At 45.1% G+C, this 20,663-nt stretch overlaps 1 protein-coding gene across 1 annotated transcript; it reads left to right on the top strand.

Moving 5' to 3' along the window:
- Positions 1-17,435: 17,435 nt before the first annotated feature.
- On the top strand, positions 17,436-20,438 carry LOC110627389 (B-cell receptor-associated protein 31). Its single transcript, XM_021773680.2, has 2 exons — positions 17,436-17,921; positions 19,854-20,438. The coding sequence occupies exons 1-2, from the start codon at positions 17,639-17,641 to the stop codon at positions 20,234-20,236; spliced, it is 666 nt and encodes a 221-aa protein (XP_021629372.1). The 5' UTR covers positions 17,436-17,638; the 3' UTR covers positions 20,237-20,438.
- The last annotated feature ends 225 nt before the right edge of the window (positions 20,439-20,663 follow it).

Below are 20,663 nucleotides of genomic sequence, written 5' to 3'. Positions count from 1 at the left end.
TATTGTAGGCAAACTCCACCAAAGGTAGATGTTGCCTCCAAGAACCGCCAAAGTCCAGCACACACATCCTTAGCATATCTTCTATGGTCTGGATGGTCCTCTCTGACTGTCCGTCTGTCTGTGGGTGGAAGGCAGTGCTGAAATCCAATCTAGTACCCATAGCATTCTGCAGACTCCGCCAAAACCTGGAGGTGAATTGGGGCCCTCTATCTGACACTATAGAAACAGGAACCCCATGCAGTCTGACTATCTCATCAATATACACCTGCGCCAACTTGTCCACAGAGTAGCCACTCCTGACAGGGATGAAGTGAGCAGATTTGGTGAGTCTGTCCACAATCACCCATATGGAGTCCAATCTGTTGGACGTCGCCGGTAACCCCACTACGAAGTCCATAGCTATATTCTCCCATTTCCACTCTGGAATAGGTAGCGGGTTAAGCATTCCAGCCGGCTTCTGATGTTCCAGCTTCACCCTCTGACACACTTCGCAGGCTGACACAAACTGTGCCACTTCTCTCTTCATTGCTGGCCACCAATAAACCCTTTTCAAATCCTGATACATCTTGGTAGCCCCGGGGTGAATGCTGTATCTTGCATTATGAGCCTCTCTCATAATGTCTCCCTTTAGCTCTATGTCATCTGGTACACACAATCGACTCCCATAGCGGAGGATCCCCTTATTGTCGAATCTGAACTCACTGTCCTTGCCTGACTGAACAGTCCTGGCAATCTTCACTAACTCTGGGTCCTCATGCTGTTTCTGAGCCACCTGCTCCAGAAATACGGGTGTCACTTTCATCTGAGCAACCAAGGCACCTGTACCAGACAACTCCATCTGTAGGCCTTCCTCAATAAGCTTGTAGAACTCCGTCACCATTGGCCTCCTCTCTGCCGATATGTGGGATAAACTGCCTAGTGACTTCCGGCTTAGGGCGTCTGCCACAACATTCGCCTTACCCGGATGATACTGAATCTTGCAATCATAGTCACTCAGCAACTCTACCCACCTCCTCTGTCTCAAGTTCAAATCTCTTTGACTCAGGATGTATTGCAGGCTCTTATGATCTGTAAAGATCTCACATTTAACCCCATAGAGGTAGTGCCTCCACATCTTGAGTGCAAAGATTACTGCTGTCATCTCCAGGTCATGTGTGGGGTAATTCAACTCATGCTTCTTCAGTTGCCTAGAAGCGTAAGCAATCACCCTCTCATTCTGCATAAGCACACAACCCAGTCCCACACGGGACGCATCACAAAAGACTGTAAAGTCCTCTCCACTAGATGGCAGAGCTAAAACTAGTGCTGAAGTCAACCTCTTCTTAAGCTCTTCAAAACTCTCCTCGCACTGGTCGGTCCACAGAAACTTCTGATTCTTCCTGGTTAGCCTGGTCAGAGGAGCTGCTATTTTCGAGAAGTCCTGAACAAACCTCCTGTAGTAACCTGCCAAACCCAAGAAACTCCTGATCTCTGTCACTGAAGTGGGTCTAGGCTAGTTAGCTACAGTTTCTGTCTTCTTGGGGTCCACCTCAATTCCATTCTCTGATACTACATGCCCCAAGAACGAGATGCTCCTTAGCCAGAACTCACACTTGGAGAACTTGGCATACAAGCCATGTTCCCTCAAGGTCTGTAGAACCAACCTCAGATGATGGGCATGCTCCTCTGCATTCCTGGAATACACCAAGATATCATCTATGAAGACAATAACGAAGTGATCCAGGTACTGGCTAAACACTCTGTTCATGAGATCCATGAATGCTGCAGGGGCGTTGGTTAACCCGAACGGCATCACAAGGAACTCAAAATGCCCATATCTGGTCCTGAAAGTTGTCTTTGGTACGTCCTCTTCCCTGATCCTCAACTGATGGTACCCCGATCTCAGATCTATTTTGGAGAAACAACCCGCTCCTGCTAGCTGGTCGAATAGATCGTCGATCCTTGGCAATGGGTACTTGTTCTTGGTAGTGACTTTGTTCAACTGCCTGTAGTCGATACAAAGTCTAAGGGACCCATCCTTCTTTCTCACAAACAAGACTGGAGCACCCCAGGGTGAGGTACTCGGTCGGATGAAGCCCTTGTCTACCAGTTCCTGCAACTGCTCCTTCAACTCTTTCAATTCTGCTGGCGCCATCCCGTAGGGAGGGATAGAGATCTGTCGGGTTCCAGGCATCAGTTCTATCTCGAACTCTATCTCCCTAGCAGGTGGTAAACCTGGCAGTTCGTCTGGGAACACATCTAAGAACTCTCTAACCACTGGCACCGAGGCGGGCTCTCTAACCTGACTATTTAGCTCTCTCACATGAGCCAAATACCCCTGACATCCCCTCCTAAGCAACCTACGAGCCTGAAGAGCTGAGATCATACCTCTAGGTGTACCCCTCCTGTCTCCTCTGAAGACGACCTCTGATCCATCCTGACCTCTGAACCTGACTACCTTGTCCCTGCAGTCCAAGGTAGCACCATGGGTAGATAACCAGTCCATCCCTAGAATGACGTCAAAATCTGTCAAATCTAGAACCACTAGGTCGACGGACATGCATCTCCCCTCAACAAAAACTGGACTACACTGACAGACTGACTCTGCCACTGATGGATCACACTTGGGTCCACTGACCCAGAGAGGACACTCTAACCCAGAAGTCATCAATCCCAACCTCTGAACGACTCTCGGAGCAATAAAAGAATGAGATGCACCAGGGTCCATCAATGCATAAACATCCGAACAACCTATGACGAGATTACCTGCCACCACGGTGTTGGATGCGTCTGCCTCCTGCTGTGTCATTGTGAAGATCCGTGCTGGGGCTGATGGACCTTCACCTTTGAAACCCGCTGAAGAAGAGGCTGCCCCTCTCCCTCTGCCTCTGCCACTGGCCTGAGTCATGGCTGGAGCTGCTGGTTGCGCTACACTGCCTGAAGCTGTCTGCTGGGACTGAGCCATCGGGGCTGCTCTTGGACAATCTCGAGCCATATGCCCCTCCTGACCACATCTGAAACAGGCGTTCGTCCCAAACCGACATACTCCCTTGTGTGGCCTACCACACCTCGCACAAACTGCATTATCCGCACCAGAGCTTGAGCCACTTCCAAATCCCAGACTAGACTTGACCTTGTTCCAGAACTTATTCTTCTTACCCTTGGGCTTACCCCATCTCTTACTGCCTGAAGCTGCTGCACTCAAGGTAGAGGGATCTAACCTTCCCCCACCCGGAGTTTTAGAACCGGAAGACTGTGCCACTGACTGCTTGACTGTCCCTTGAACGATGGCACTGGCCTCCATTTTCCTGGCCATATCTACTATGGCATGGAAGCTCTCTCTGTCCACTGACTGAATCAAGGAGGAATACCTGGAATGAAGTTTCATGACATACCTCCTTGACCTCTTTGAATCTGTGTCCAGACTCTGCCCAGAAAAAGGCAACAGCTCCATAAATATGTCGGTGAACTCCTCCACACCCATTTCATCCGTCTGCCTTAACTGTTCAAACTCTATCATCTTCAGCTCCCTTGAACTATCGGGAAAAGCCCATCCTGCAAACTCGTTTGCAAACTCTTCCCAAGTCATGCTGTCCACTCTCGGGTTCACATAATTCTTGAACCACTCCCGTGCCTTCTTGCACTTGAGCGTGAACCCGACCATCTGAATGGCTCTACTGTCATCAGCCCCAATCTTATTGGTGATTACTTTAACCCTTTCAAGGTACACAAATGGGTCATCCCCTTTTTCATACTGAGGAGCACCCAATTTCATGTAATCGGTCATCTTAACCTTCCTCCCACTGGCTGAGCTAGGTCTAGGTGGCTGAACAACTGGGGCTGCTGGTTCTGCAGGTGGTGGAGGTGGTACAACATTTTTTGAGGTAGGGTTTGCTGGATTTGGATAGTAGGGTGGAGGTGGATACATTGGGTACTGAGAGTATGGTGGGTAGTATGGTGGGTATGGCATCTGTGTGGGATAAGGGGTGAAACTAGGGTAATCCGATGTACCTCCCATCGAATACCCGGGATGTTGTGAGAAATGTGGGTAGTGAGGTGGCTGTACAAATCCCGAGGCCTGAGCGCCTCCTTGGGACTCTCCCATTCCTTCTTCTGACATACTGATTCCCAAACTGCCATCCCTCCTCTGTTCTACGTCCATATCATCCCCCATATCCTCTGACGCTCCTCCCTGAACTGTTCCTCTGACTGATCTGCTTCTACCCAGATCCAAAGACCTTCTAGGGTCTCTTGCTGCTCTTTCTCTGTTAGACCTACTAGACATTGCCCTAGGCAATGCTGGAGGACGGGCGCTTATGCCCTCATCCTCAGGTGGTACTCCAGTCAATCTTGCTGATCGACGAGTTCCTCTCATCCTGTTTTCTGAAAAACAGTACACAACACATAAACATTAGCATCATATGGTTCATGTGGGCACACATGAACCCTCATCACAAACATCACATATCATAGCATATCATTAATGCACATGCTTATTATTATGGCATTTCACATCGTCATGCAAGACAGGACTCCACATCCTATCCTAGTGGACATGATCCTTTCCTATTGTGCTTGACCTTCTATAAATTCTATGAGCCCGACACTCTAGGTCCGACCATATGAACCTAGGGCTCTGATACCATTCTGTAACGACTCGAAAATCGGACCGCTACCGGCGCTAGGATCCGGGTCGACTTAAGGCCGCCGGGACCCGTAGCAAGCCTGACATAAAACCTGTGAACCTGTATAATCCCATACATGATCAACAACATGCATAAAAATTAAAACTTTTCTTTCCATACTCATCAACCAAACTCAACCTGTGCATAACATTAACATAGCATTGATCCCTCTGTGGGATCTCATCTGTACCCTCAATGGGTGATATAACATTTGTTGAGCTGGTTTACATAAACATCATAAAAATCTCTAAGATCATGCGTTAAAAAGGGATACAACAATCTATGGTCAAGCACACACTAACATCCATAAACCTCATTACATGACTATACTGTACTTTTACATTACAATTTGATCATGTCCATTGCTAGCTATTACATAACCATGACTTCTTTACACTATCCGGACTCCTGCTCTATACTGTACCTGCAAGCCTGGGGGTAAAGGGAGAGGGGTGAGCTAAAAGCCCAGTGAGTAGAGCTATTAAAATACATTAACACAATGCTCTATGAAATGCATCATAACACAGACAATTCACATAAGGGTTGGGTGAACTTGTCACCAATTAGTCCAAGTTAACTCTGTGCCAGGCCTGTAGAATGGGGTCCTGGTCTTTCCTGTCAGAACATACATTACTTACCATTTTCCCAGGGCCTCCTCTAGTGTAATACCCGGCTAGACTCCGGTATCGGAATCCCTACCGTCCGGTGGGACCTCGGATGTCGGAAACCTCTAGAAGGGTAAAACTATGATTTTATGAAATGTTTTCATGTATTTCATGTTTTTAAGTAAGAAATTAAATGAGTTTTTGCATGAAAAATCCTTGGAGGAAAACCCAGGTTCGGCCGCCGAACTCTGAAGTTCGGCCGCCGAACATGCATGCTTTCGGAGGGACTTTAGGCGCCCGAAAATTTTGAGTGAGGGAAATGCAGGTTCGGCCGCCGAACTCCAAGTTCGGCCGCCGAACCTTGCATGCATGCGGAGGCACTTTCGGCCCCCGAACGTGGCCTGGCCAGCCACCTATAAAAGGGGCACTTAGCCGAAATGGGAGAGTTTTCTCCCATTTTCAGCCACAGCAAGCTTCCGACCTCCCTCTCCCAAATCTTGTGTTTTTCCTTCAATCCCCACCATTTTCTTTGAGTTTTAAGGTTCCACAAAAGTTTTTGAGTGTTTTTAAGCAAGTTTGGAGCTTGGAAGTCTTGGAGCTAAATCCCTCCATTTTCCGAACTAGGGTCGTTCTTCCTCTCGATCTTCAAGAGGTAAGCTTCGATCTATGCTTCTTTTATGTTTTATGAAAGTTTTATGCAAGTTGATGGGGTAGAATGCATGTTTAGGCTTGTTGTTAGGTTTATGGGTTTATGTTGTGATTTGAACAATGTATGTTGGAAATGTGTTGTTTGAAGCGTTGTAGTTGGGGTATATTATAGTTTGAGACCCCTAGGTGTGATGTATGATGTGTATGCATGTGTGGAAACAAGTTTATGCATGTTTTGAGGCGTTTTGGAGGCTGTGGACACAAGGGAGCCAAGTTTCTGCCCTTCGGCAGAAACTCAGGTTCGGCCGCCGAAGTGACTTTCGGCCGCCGAACCCCCTTGTGGAGGCAGTTTCGGCTGCCGAAGCCTGCCCCCGAAACTCAAGTTTCGTCTCTGTCTGGGAGGTTCGGCCGCCGAAAGTGCCGCCGAACCTGCATGACTTTCGGCTGCAGAGGGACTTTCGGCCGCCGAACCTGCCGCCGAAAGTGCCCTGTTCAGCCATTTCTTGCATGTTTTCATGTGATGTTTTCAGGATGTTTTAGGGGGTTTTTGGGGAGTATTTTAGAGTCATATTTATGTATGTTTGGTCCCTCATTTGAGTCCACCTGTGTAGGTTCGGACCCGAGGAACCGAGACCCCCAGCAGTGAGCCAGCTGCTTCAGAGTCTCTTCAGAGCTAGCCAGATGTGAGTGGAATAAACTTTAAGTTTTAAAGCAAATTAGTGAAATGTTTTAGCATGATTCACGCATCATGAATGCCATGAGATATATTAGGTTGTTTGCATTAGAATTCACGAATATGTTGCATTGCATACTTTGTTGTTGATGTGGATGAATGTTGAATGATCCATTAGCCCTTGTATGTCATGATAGCCTATGTGAGTCCAGGTGTGCCTGCTACGGCTCTACGCCCCCGGCATGTATAAGTAAGAAAGATAGGGGCTAAATGGTGACAAGTTCATCCTTGTTGTGAAATGTTTGTGTTATGGCGCATACATGAAAGCATGATTTAAATTGATGTTTTATTATTCTACTCACTGGGCTCTAGTAGCTCACCCCACTCCCTTTATCCCCAGAGTTGCAGGTACAGGATAGATCAGGAAGTCGGTTAGAGTGAAGTTAAGCCATGTATGTTGTAATAGATAGTAGTGGACATGAACATGATGTAATGAGTATTTATGACCATGTAATGTAATGAATGAATTGATGATGTATTGAGGATTATAGTAGTGCTTGACCTAGAGGTGTGTGAATCCCCATTATGTACAGAGTGTTTAATGAGTAATGATGTTAATGACCATGATTATCCAAGCTGATATGTATGATGATGATACCCCATTGGAGTATTTGATGAGGACTCCAGTGTGGGGTTTATGTATGATTTTGTGCATGCACAGGTTTTGCTTGGATAAGAGAAAAGAAAAATTTTTACAGATCATGTATATGTTGTTATGTATGGGATTCCACAGGTTTACAGGAGGTATGTAGGCTTGCTACGAGTCCCGGCGACCTTAAGCCGATCTGGATCCTAGCGCCGGTAACGGGTCGGATTTCTGGGTCGTTACAGAGTGGTATCAGAGCCCTAGGTTCATATGATCGGACCTAGAGTGTCGGGCTCATAGATGTTCTAGAAGGTCAAGCACACTAGGAAAATCATGTCCACTAGGATAGGATGTAGAGTCCTGTCTATATGATGATATGATATGCCATGATGATATGCATGTGCATAAATGCTATGATGTGATGCTATGTATGTGATGAGGGTTCATGTGTTTCCACATGAACCATATGATACTAATGATTGCTTATACTATGTGCTGTTTTTCAGAAGATAGAATGAGAGGAACTCGTCGATCTGCACGATTGACTGGAGTGCCACCTCAGGACGAGGGCGCTGATGCCCGTCTTCCAGCATTGCCTAGGGCAATGTCCAGTAGGTCCAACAGAGACAGAGTAGTTAGAGACCCTAGAAGGTCTTTGGATCTGGGTAGAAGCAGATCAGTAAGGGGAACAGTGCAGGGAGAAATGTCTGAGGATATGGAAGTAGATCAGAGGAGGGATGGCAGTCTCGGTGTGAGCATGCCGGAACAGGGCATGGGAGAATCAGAAGGAGGCACTCAGGCCTCGAGTTATGTCCAGCCACATCACTACCCACCCTATTCACACCATCCAGGGTATTCGATGGGAGGTACATCGGATTACCCCAGTTTTAGCCCTTATCCTCCACATATGCCATACCCACCTCACTACCCACCATACTCTCAGTACCCCATGTACCCACCTCCACCTCCCCATACCAGTACAACAAACCCTACCCCAGGGGATGTTGCACCTCCACCACCACCAGTACCTACTGTCCCGGAAACACAAGTACCTAAACCTACCTCATCTGGAGGGAGCAAGGTCAAGATGACCGATTACATGAAGTTGGGTGCTCCTCAGTACAGAGCAGGCGATGACCCATTTGAGTATCTGAGCAGGGTCAAGACTATTACAGATGAGATAGGGGCTGATGACAGTAGAGCCATTCAGATGGCTGGGTTCACACTGGAGTGCAAGAAGGCACGTGGTTGGTTTAAGAACTATGTGAACCCGAGAGTGGACAGCATGAATTGGGAAGAGTTTGCAAACGAGTTTGCAGGATGGGCTTTCCCTGATAGTTCAAGGGAATTGAAGATGATAGAATTCGAGCAGTTGAGGCAAACTGATGACATGAGTGTAGACGAGTACACAGACAGGTTCCTGGAGTTGTTGCCATATGCTGGGCAGAATTTGGACACAGATCAAAAGAAGTCAAGGAGATATATTATGAGGCTGCACTCCAGGTATTCCTCTTTGGTACAGTCAGCAGAGAGGGAGAGTTTCCATGCCATAGTGGATATGGCTAGGAGAATGGAGGCTAGTGCTATCGTTGAGGGGAAGGTAAAACAGTCAGTGGCACAGTCTTCTGGTTCCAAGACCCCAGGTGGGGAAAGGTTAGACTCTTCTTCTCTGAGTACAGCAGTTGCAGGCAGTAAGAAGTGGGACAGAGGCCACAGAAAATCTAAGAAGAATAAGTTCTGGAACAAGATCAAGTCAGGTCTGGGTTTAGGCAGTGGCTCAAGCTCTGGCGCAGAGGTTACAGCATGTATGAGATGTGGGAGACCACACAAGGGAGTATGTCTGGCAGGGACAAACACATGTTTCAGGTGCGGACAGGCGGGTCATTTGGCTCGAGATTGTCCTAGAGCAGCCTTTGCAGCACCGTCTCAGCAGACAGCCTCCGGCAGTGTGGTGCAGCCAGTAGCTCCAGCCGCAACACAGGCCAGTGGCAGAGGCAGAGGGAGAGGGTCAGCCTCTTCATCAGCAGGATACAGAGGTGAAGGTCCATCAGCTCCGGCACGGATCTTCACTATGACTCAGCAGGAGGCCAACACATCCAACACTGTGGTGGCAGGTAATCTCATCATTGGTTGTTCTGATGTGTATGCCTTAATGGACCCGGGTGCATCTCATTCTTTTATTGCTCCGAGAGTCGTGGAGAGGGTAGGATTGATGGTCTCTGGGTTAGAGTGTCCCCTATGGGTCAGTGGACCCAAGTGTGACCCGTCAGTGGCAGAGGCAGTCTGCCAATGTAGTCCAGTTTTCATAGAGGGAAGATGCCTTTCCGCCGACCTCGTGGTTCTAGATTTGACAGATTTTGACGTCATTCTAGGGATGGATTGGTTATTGACCCATGGTGCTACCTTGGACTGTAGAGACAAGGTAGTCAGATTCAGAGATCAGGATGGGTCAGAGGTCGTCTTCAGAGGAGACAAGAGGGGTACACCTAGAGGTCTGATCTCAGCTCTTCAGGCTCGTAGGTTGCTTAGGAGGGGATGTCAGGGGTTTCTAGCTCATGTGAGGGAGTTAGATAGTCATGTCAGAGAGCTCGCCTCAGTGCCTGTGGTGAGTGAGTTCTTAGATGTTTTTCCAGACGAGCTGCCAGGGTTACCACCTGCTAGGGAGATAGAGTTTGAGATTGAGTTAATGCCTGGTACCAGACCGATCTCTATCCCTCCCTACAGGATGGCACCAGCTGAATTGAAAGAACTGAAGGAACAGTTGCAAGAGCTGGTAGATAAGGGTTTCATCCGACCGAGTACTTCACCTTGGGGTGCTCCGGTTTTGTTTGTGAGGAAGAAGGATGGATCCCTCAGACTTTGTATCGACTACAGACAGTTGAACAAGGTCACTACCAAGAACAAGTACCCTTTGCCGAGGATCGACGATCTATTCGACCAGCTAGCAGGAGCAGGTTGTTTCTCCAAAATAGATCTGAGATCAGGGTACCATCAGTTGAGGATAAGGAATGAAGATGTACCGAAGACAGCTTTCAGGACCAGGTATGGGCACTATGAGTTCCTTGTGATGCCGTTTGGGTTGACCAACGCCCCTGCAGCATTCATGGACCTCATGAACAGAGTATTCAGTCAGTATCTGGATCACTTCGTTATTGTCTTCATAGATGATATCTTAGTGTATTCTAGAAATGCAGAGGAGCATGCCCATCACCTGAGGACAGTTTTGCAGACCTTGAGAGAGCATGGCTTGTATGCCAAGTTCTCCAAGTGTGAGTTTTGGCTTAGGAGCATTTCATTCTTGGGGCACATTGTGTCAGAACAGGGTATTGAAGTAGACCCCAAGAAGGTAGAGGCTGTAGCTAACTGGCCTAGACCCACCACAGTGACCGAGATCAAGAGTTTTCTGGGTTTAGCAGGTTACTACAGGAGGTTCGTTCAGGACTTCTCAAAGATTGCTGCTCCTATGACCAAATTGACAAAGAAGAATCAGAAGTTCATATGGACCGATCAGTGTGAGGAAAGCTTTGAGGAGCTTAAGAGGAGGTTGACTTCAGCACCGGTGTTAGCTCTGCCAAAAAGTGATGATGACTTCTCAGTATATTGTGATGCGTCCCGTGTGGGACTGGGTTGTGTGCTAATGCAAAATGAGAGGGTGATCGCTTATGCTTCTAGGCAGCTGAAGAAGCATGAGCTGAATTACCCCACACATGACCTAGAGATGGCAGCAGTGATCTTTGCACTCAAGATGTGGAGGCATTACCTTTATGGGGTAAAGTGTGAGATCTTCACAGATCATAAGAGCCTGCAGTACATCCTGAGTCAGAGAGAACTGAACTTGAGGCAGAGGAGATGGGTAGAGCTGTTGAGTGACTATGATTGTAAGATTCAGTACCATCCGGGTAAGGCGAATGTTGTGGTAGACGCCCTAAGCCGGAAATCACTTGGCAGTCTATCCCACATTTCAGCAGAGAGGAGGCCGGTGGTGAAGGAGTTCCACAGACTTATGAGTGAGGGATTACAGTTGGAGTTGTCTGGCACAGGTGCCTTAGTGGCTCAGATGAGAGTGACACCCGTGTTTCTGGAGCAGGTAGCTCAGAAACAGCATGAGGACCCAGAGTTGGTCAGGATAGCCAGAACGGTTTAGTCAGGCCAGAGTAATGAGTTCAAGTTTGATGATAAGGGGATCCTCCGCTACGGGAACAGATTATGTGTGCCAGATGACATTGGTCTGAAGGGAGATATTATGGGGGAAGCCCATAATACCAGGTATAGTGTTCACCCTGGAGCCACCAAGATGTATCAGGATCTGAAGAGAGTGTATTGGTGGCCAGCTATGAAGAAGGACGTGGCACTGTTCGTGTCAGCCTGCGATGTGTGTCAGAGGGTGAAACTAGAGCATCAGAAGCCGGCTGGAATGTTGAATCCACTACCGATTCCAGAGTGGAAATGGGAGAATATAGCTATGGACTTCGTAGTGGGGTTACCGGCGACGTCCAACAGATTGGACTCCATATGGGTGATTGTGGACAGACTCACCAAATTTGCTCACTTCATCCCTGTCAGGAGTGGTTACTCTGTGGACAAGTTGGCGCAGGTGTACGTAGATGAGATTGTCAGACTGCATGGGGTCCCGGTATCTATAGTGTCATATAGAGGGCCCCAGTTCACCTCCACGTTTTGGCGGAGTCTGCAGAACGCTATGGGTACCAGATTAGACTTCAGTACTGCCTTCCACCCACAGACAGACGGACAGTCAGAGAGGACCATCCAGACAATAGAGGATATGCTCAGAATGTGTGTGCTAGATTTTGGCGGTTCTTGGAGGCAGCATCTACCTTTGGTGGAGTTTGCCTACAATAACAGCTATCATGCTAGCATAGGGATGGCTCCATATGAAGCTTTGTATGGGAGGAAGTGCAGATCACCTATCTGCTGGGAGGAAGTAGGAGAGAGGACTCTTGCGGGTCTGGAGTTAGTAGAGCTTACCAGCAGGGTGGTACCCATAATCAGAGAGAGGATCAAGACTGCTGCTAGTCGGCAGAAGAGTTATGCAGATATCCGCAGAAGACAGCTAGAGTTTCAGGAGGGGGATTTGGTTTTGCTCAAGGTGTCTCCTATGAAAGGAGTGGTTCGGTTCGGGAAGAAGGGTAAGTTAGCTCCATGGTACATCGGTCCTTTCGAGGTGCTTCAGAGGGTCGGTAATGTGTCGTACAAGCTAGACTTGCCTGCTTCGATGGAGAGAATCCATCCGGTTTTCCATGTTTCTCTGTTACGGAAGTACGTGTCAGATCCGAGCAAGGTTCTTAGTGAGCCTGATGTAGAGATCCAAGAGGATCTCACCTATGTAGAACAGCCAGTGCGGATCCTAGACACTCAGATCAGAAAGCTGAGGAACAAGGAAATCCCGATGGTGAAAGTCCTTTGGAACCACCACAATATTGAAGAATGCACCTGGGAGACACGGGAGTCCATGCTCCAGCAATACCCCCATCTGTTTTGAGGTGAGTGTTAGTTGTTCTATGTGTTGCATGTATGATATGTTGTATGTTATGATTGATGCCATGCTTTGTACGTTAGTTGAGGAACATTCGGGGACGAATGTTCTTAAGGGGGGGAGAATGTAATACCCGGCTAGACTCCGGTATCGGAATCCCTACCGTCCGGTGGGACCTCGGATGTCGGAAACCTCTAGAAGGGTAAAACTATGATTTTATGAAATGTTCTCATGTATTTCATGTTTTTAAGTAAGAAATTAAATGAGTTTTTGCATGAAAAATCCTTGGAGGAAAACCCAGGTTCGGCCGCCGAACTCCGAAGTTCGGCCGCCGAACATGCATGCTTTCGGAGGGACTTTAGGCGCCCGAAAATTTTGAGTGAGGGAAATGCAGGTTCGGCCGCCGAACTCCAAGTTCGGCCGCCGAACCTTGCATGCATGCGGAGGCACTTTCGGCCCCCGAACGTGGCCTGGCCAGCCACCTATAAAAGGGGCACTTAGCCGAAATGGGAGAGTTTTCTCCCATTTTCAGCCACAGCAAGCTTCCGACCTCCCTCTCCCAAATCTTGTGTTTTTCCTTCAATCCCCACCATTTTCTTTGAGTTTTAAGGTTCCACAAAAGTTTTTGAGTGTTTTTAAGCAAGTTTGGAGCTTGGAAGTCTTGGAGCTAAATCCCTCCATTTTCCGAACTAGGGTCGTTCTTCCTCTCGATCTTCAAGAGGTAAGCTTCGATCTATGCTTCTTTTATGTTTTATGAAAGTTTTATGCAAGTTGATGGGGTAGAATGCATGTTTAGGCTTGTTGTTAGGTTTATGGGTTTATGTTGTGATTTGAACAATGTATGTTGGAAATGTGTTGTTTGAAGCGTTGTAGTTGGGGTATATTATAGTTTGAGACCCCTAGGTGTGATGTATGATGTGTATGCATGTGTGGAAACAAGTTTATGCATGTTTTGAGGCGTTTTGGAGGCTGTGGACACAAGGGAGCCAAGTTTCTGCCCTTCGGCAGAAACTCAGGTTCGGCCGCCGAAGTGACTTTCGGCCGCCGAACCCCCTTGTGGAGGCAGTTTCGGCTGCCGAAGCCTGCCCCCGAAACTCAAGTTTCGTCTCTGTCTGGGAGGTTCGGCCGCCGAAAGTGCCGCCGAACCTGCATGACTTTCGGCTGCAGAGGGACTTTCGGCCGCCGAACCTGCCGCCGAAAGTGCCCTGTTCAGCCATTTCTTGCATGTTTTCATGTGATGTTTTCAGGATGTTTTAGGGGGTTTTTGGGGAGTATTTTAGAGTCATATTTATGTATGTTTGGTCCCTCATTTGAGTCCACCTGTGTAGGTTCGGACCCGAGGAACCGAGACCCCCAGCAGTGAGCCAGCTGCTTCAGAGTCTCTTCAGAGCTAGCCAGATGTGAGTGGAATAAACTTTAAGTTTTAAAGCAAATTAGTGAAATGTTTTAGCATGATTCACGCATCATGAATGCCATGAGATATATTAGGTTGTTTGCATTAGAATTCACGAATATGTTGCATTGCATACTTTGTTGTTGATGTGGATGAATGTTGAATGATCCATTAGCCCTTGTATGTCATGATAGCCTATGTGAGTCCAGGTGTGCCTGCTACGGCTCTACGCCCCTGGCACTATGACAGATTATGGAAGTCCGGGTGTGCCTGCTACGGCTCTACGCCCCCGGCATGTATAAGTAAGAAAGATAGGGGCTAAATGGTGACAAGTTCATCCTTGTTGTGAAATGTTTGTGTTATGGCGCATACATGAAAGCATGATTTAAATTGATGTTTTATTATTCTGCTCACTGGGCTCTAGTAGCTCACCCCACTCCCTTTATCCCCAGAGTTGCAGGTACAGGATAGATCAGGAAGTCGGCTAGAGTGAAGTTAAGCCATGTATGTTGTAATAGATAGTAGTGGACATGAACATGATGTAATGAGTATTTATGACCATGTAATGTAATGAATGAATTGATGATGTATTGAGGATTATAGTAGTGCTTGACCTAGAGGTGTGTGAATCCCCATTATGTACAGAGTGTTTAATGAGTAATGATGTTAATGACCATGATTATCCAAGCTGATATGTATGATGATGATACCCCATTGGAGTATTTGATGAGGACTCCAGTGTGGGGTTTATGTATGATTTTGTGCATGCACAGGTTTTGCTTGGATAAGAGAAAAGAAAAATTTTTACAGATCATGTATATGTTGTTATGTATGGGATTCCACAGGTTTACAGGAGGTATGTAGGCTTGCTACGGGTCCCGGCGGCCTTAAGCCGATCTGGATCCTAGCGCCGGTAACGGGTCGGATTTCCGGGTCGTTACATCTAGGCTCCTGGTCTTCAAGTCCCATAACCGTGCTAGACCATAGGATGGGATCCTGGTCTTTCCTTACTCTGTGCCAGGCCTGTAGAATGGGGCCTGGTCTTTCTTACTCTGTGCCAGGCCTGTAGCATGGGGCCTGGTCTTCCTGTCATGGACTAACTGGGTCATCCGACATTCACCCACAACAACAACAATTTATGCAATGCGGCATATTCGTGAAAACTAATGCAATCATCCTATTGCATAATCATGATGCATGAAACATGATAAAGCATTTAATTTAAAAGATTAAGTTTTAGTTCCACTCACCTCTGGCTGACTCTGACAATACCGAAGCAGCTGAACTCACTGCTGGGGTCCTCGGTTCCTCGGATCCGAACCTACACAGGTGGACTCAAATGAGGGACCAAACATACGTGATTACAACTCTAATATACTCCCCAAAAACCCCCTAAAACATCCTGAAAACATCACATAAAAACATGCAAGAAATGGCTGAACAGGGCACTTTCGGCGGCAGGTTCGGCGGCCGAAAGTCCCTCCAGAGCCGAAAGTCAGGCACTTTCGGCGGCACCTTCGGCGGCCGAAAGTCCCAGACAGATCCGAAAGTCCTCTTTCGGGGGCAAGCTTCGGCAGCCGAAGGCTGCCTCCACAAGGGGGTTCAGCGGCCGAAACTCCCTTCGGCGGCCGAACTTGGTTTCTGCCAGAAGGGCAGAAACTAGGTTCACATGAACCCCTTGCTTCCCAAAACCTCAAATCAAGCATATATCTCAACCAAATCATGCATACAAGTTCCTAGGGGCCTGAAAACATCAAATACCCCAACTACAACACTTCAAACATACTCAAACAAGCCACATTGTTCAAAACATCAATATTAACCCATAAACTCAACGTACACCCTAACATGCATTTCTACCCATAGATCTTGCATAAAACTTATTTAAAACACATAAGGAGCTTAAGATCGGCTCTTACCTCTTGAAGATCGAGAGGGAGACGACCTAAACTTGGAGATCCACAAAAATGAGCTCCTGAGTTCCCAAAGTTCCAAAACTTGCTTTAAACGCTCAAAACTTGCAATGTGAGTTTAGAACTCAAGAAAAATGGAAGAGATTTGGAAGAAGAACACAAGAGTTGCAAAGGGAAGGTCGGAAGCTTGCTGTGGCCGAAAATGGGAGAAAACTCGCCCATTTCGGCTAAGTGCCCCTTTTATAGGTGGCTGGCCAGACCACGTTCGGGGGCCGAATGTGCCTCCGCATCCATGCAATGTTCGGCGGCCGAACTTGACTTTCGGCGGCCGAACCTGGACTTCCCCAACTCATGCTTTCGGGGGCCTAACGTGCCTCCAAAACGCATGCATGTTCGGCGGCCGAACTTGACGTTCGGCGGCCGAACCTGGGTTTTCCTCTAAAGACTTTTCATGCAAAAACTCATTTTATTTAATACTTAAAAATCATAAAACACATTAAAACATTTTTATAAAACATGATTCTACCCTTCTAGAGGTCTCCGACATCCGAGATTCCACCGGACGGTAGGAATTCCGATACCGGAGTCTAGCCGGGTATTACAACACTCATATATATATAGTAATTCGGATAGAAAAAAAGATAAAATCACGTCCAAATAAGGCGAAAGAAATTACCATTGTTTGGTGAGGCAAAGGCGATTGCGAATTTCAACAAAAAAAACACCTATTTTAAGAAATTCTATCAATTTTTAGAGAGAATATTCTTTTTAAAAAATTTAGAGAGAGAATTTTTTTTTAGCAAGTTAAGGTCTAAAGATTTTAGACCGACACCTATCGTACTTGGAAATGAAATATTAGAGTGTATAATATTTAGTTACATTAAACTTAAAGGCTTATATTGAAGAATATGAATACTGTGATACCATTTAAAATACTTAAAAATATTCAAGCACTTGACTTAAATAATACGAAAAATATTTGCCTAAACTATTTTTACATGAATTGAGATGAATATGAATTTTCATATATTTACAGGTAAATTAGCTATAAATAAATATTTTTTAAATAACAAGAGACTAAAACTCATATTTAAATTTGATGGAACAGCCTTCTGACCAAATAATGTTGATATGAATCGGATATGCGAGATATACACAGAGTATTACATGATTAATCAATGAATCGCCATGATTGTTGGAAATATATAAAAAATACATCTTTTTCTAACAAAAAAATCGTCAAGATCGTGAACTAGTAACTTAACCGATTAAACAAGTACTAGTTTGGTTAATCCAACGATCGACATTCCCGGCCGACAATACAACGAGTAAAGATCAGCGTCCAGGCTGCGGGGATTCACAGAGGACGTTTTAAGTCAAACGTAATTAATAAACCATACAAGGCCCATTCTTCTTCCAACAAATCACTGTTAGCCACCTGTGTACAAGGGTTTAAATCCTCCTCACCGGACTGCAAAACCCCCAACAACACTTGTCACGCTCCACACCGAATTTAAATATCAAACTCTCTCTCTCTCTCTCTCTCTCTCTGCTTCTTCTCAATCTCGTCGATCTAGTGCTGAATCATAGTCCATATACAACATGATACAGCTCCTTTACACTGTAATCTTTGCCGAAATGGCCTTGATTTTGACGTTTCTGTTCAAAACCCCTTTGAGGAAGCTTGTTATCATGACTTTGGATCGGGTGAAGCGAGGGAGGGGACCTGTTATGGTCAAAACCATCGCCGGAACTGTCTTCATTGTGCTCTTGTCTAGTGTTTACAGTATGATCAAGATTCAAAACCGGATGCTCGAGGCTGGTGCTCCTAATCCTACCGACCAGGTCCTTATGTCCAGGCATATGCTTGAAGCGTCTCTCATGGGTAATTCTATTTGGTTGCTTTTACTGTGAAACCCATGTTTTGGTTTGATATTATTTTTTTGGGTGGTTGAATTTTGATTTTATCGAAAAATTGATTGCGATAAATGATATAATTTGTATGAAATAAATAGAAATTGTTACAACAAAATTTCACTTTTATAATGTGTAATGTAATTCGTTGCCCTTTTTTTGAGCCGGGATTTTCAGTTGTTTTTAGTTTATTTTGTTTTTGAGGTTATTAGAGCTCATTGTTATCTTATTGCTAAAAATATTGGGACTGAATACAAGTAAAATATTAAGAATTTATCTAAAATGAGCTACATACGCAATTAGAGAACTATTGCATTCATTGCTTTATGCAATTAATTAACTAATAACATTCTTTTTCGTCGTCAGTTGGAGCTATATGTGGCTTTGACATGCTCTTATGTGGAACCATTTTGGAAACAGGAGTTTTATCTAATTTTTGCAACTGTTTGATGTTGTATCTTCTTAATAATGAACCTACACTGTGTATTTCAAGCTTGCTTATACACAAGTGGATCATTGCAAATTCTCCCCCGTGCTTTTTTTGACACGGAGCTACACCAGGGGAGGTTTTCTAGCCCCCCCATATATCTCACGCTATGCAGGTCAATTGGACATCTTTCCTTTTTATCTATAGGAGAGTTGCTGACTTTAGGATTTTTCTTCCTACGATATATATATATATATATTAAACATTAGACTGTTCAGCTTGAGTCATTGAACTGCTGAGCCAACAGGTTAAGTTCATTGAAACAATTGTAATCCATGAGTTGTCAAATGTATTTAGTTTCAAGGTTAATTTTGAGTATTAATTCCATAACGATGTGCTTTATTGAAATCTAGACGTTAGCTTTACTGGAGATAGAGAGACTAGTTCCTCAATGCTATATATATATATATATATGTATGTATGTACGTATGTATGTATATATTGATCCGGCTTTTCTCCTATTTAAGCCAGGCTGGTGCTTTGGCTGGTGAAATGTCAAACTTTAAACTAATTCATTCAGGTGGTTTCTAGGTCCAACTACCATAATTTAATGGCCGGAACTATTGCTAAGAGAATCTAGTGCTTGCAATTTTAGCTTTGCTTTATCATGGAAACTATGAACTGTTAGGTATGTCTTATGTGTCAAGAAATTAGATACAAATGCAGGTGTGAGGCAGAGTTTATAGTAAGCATGTCAGGTTGCTGTCTTTAGTGCATCCTATTTATTTCATTAGTTAGCTAAAGACTAGTAATAAGACTTCCTCTCTCACTCTCACTCTCTCTTTCTCTCTCCCTCCACGTTCAAATCTATGCTATTTTGCAGCATTGATATGATAGCCAACTAGATCAATGACGATACTGCATCATTTTATTTAGTTATCACATTTGAGAAGATTGCTTTCATTAGAGACTGCATTGTGGATTCATGTCTATTCTCTCAGGAAAGCTTTCAGATAGGGAGCACAAAACGGTATTAGACTAGGCCTTCTGAACAGCATATCAATCTGCAAGGTTTTCGCTTTTACTGTTGATTAAGGAATCTCGTAAAGTTTTGGAATCTAAGTTGAAATCATGAGTCAAAAATATGAAATCTCATACGAATCTCATACATCAATCTGCATGGTTTTCATGTTCCCATAATCATGCTAACTACTCAGGCAGATTTTGTGCTTCTAAATAAATCTGGTGATATGAATGGAAGGATAGAATTTGTTGGTTGACTGTATGTTGTACCTTGATGTCTCTTACTACTAAAAGAACTTGAATAATAAGGCTTTGACTTGGATTGGTAGTTGTCAACAACAAATAACGGATATTGATATTATTGCTAAAAGTTTAGTATTTGTTTTGATAAGTATTGCATGCAGGATTCTTGCTAAGAATTTAGTATTTGATCTGATAAATAATTGCATGCAGGATTCTTGCTATTCCTCTCGTTGATGATAGATAGATTGCACCATTACATTAGAGAACTACGTTTACTTAGAAAGACGATGGAAGCTGCTAAGAAACAAAGCCAGAGCCTTGATGATGGGAAAAATGGTAATTCAGAGAAGACCAAAGGGCTGAAGGATGAGATTGTTAACTTGAAGACTAAGATCAAGAACCTAGAATCTGAATGTGAGGGAAAAGCGAAACAAGCAAAGGCAGCAGAAACTGAAGCTGAGGCTTTGCGAAAACAATCTGAAGGTTTCCTTCTAGAGTATGATCGCTTGCTAGAGGACAATCAGAACCTAAGAAACCAATTGGAGTCGATAGATCAGACTTTATTACAGTCTGATGACAAGAAGAATATGTGAGATAGTAATTACCCAATGCAGTTCCCCTCCTTTAATTGATTGCCATCAAGCTATTTGGTACTTTGGACTTAGAGTAGATGGCTAGGGAGTTGAAATGGTGTTCCTTGTGTATGTATTAGTATGAAAATGATGGAATGGTTAGGGTTAGAAACTGCTTAAAGTTCAACATATATGGTTAACTTGTTACCTGTTTCTGTGTAAACTAGTAGTTCCTCACACCAATTTATTCATGCTTTCTGACGCAGCGCGAAGCTTACAAAGAAACACACTCGCACATGAGAGTGAAATTTGAGAGAACCAAGTTTGATATAAATCTAGACAAAATAATATAAAAATCAGACGCTCTCTTGTGCTAGACATGCCCTAGGGCGTGTCGCAGACAGGGAACACGCCATAGGGTGTATTGGAGGTAGACTGAGGATTTTGC

This window comes from Manihot esculenta, chromosome 12 (genome assembly GCF_001659605.2).
Source record: "Manihot esculenta cultivar AM560-2 chromosome 12, M.esculenta_v8, whole genome shotgun sequence".
Classification (NCBI taxonomy): Eukaryota; Viridiplantae; Streptophyta; class Magnoliopsida; order Malpighiales; family Euphorbiaceae; genus Manihot; species Manihot esculenta.
Note: the sequence above shows the minus strand (reverse complement) of the source record. Positions and strands in the feature narration are given on the sequence as shown.

Excerpts from the sequence above, each read along its gene's own strand:
- LOC110627389 (XM_021773680.2), top strand. The coding sequence starts at position 17,639 with ATGATACAGCTCCTTTACACTGTAATCTTTGCCGAAATGGCCTTGATT. Across the intron at positions 17,922-19,853 it reads GCTTGAAGCGTCTCTCATGG|GATTCTTGCTATTCCTCTCG; the intron begins GTAATTCTATTT and ends AATTGCATGCAG.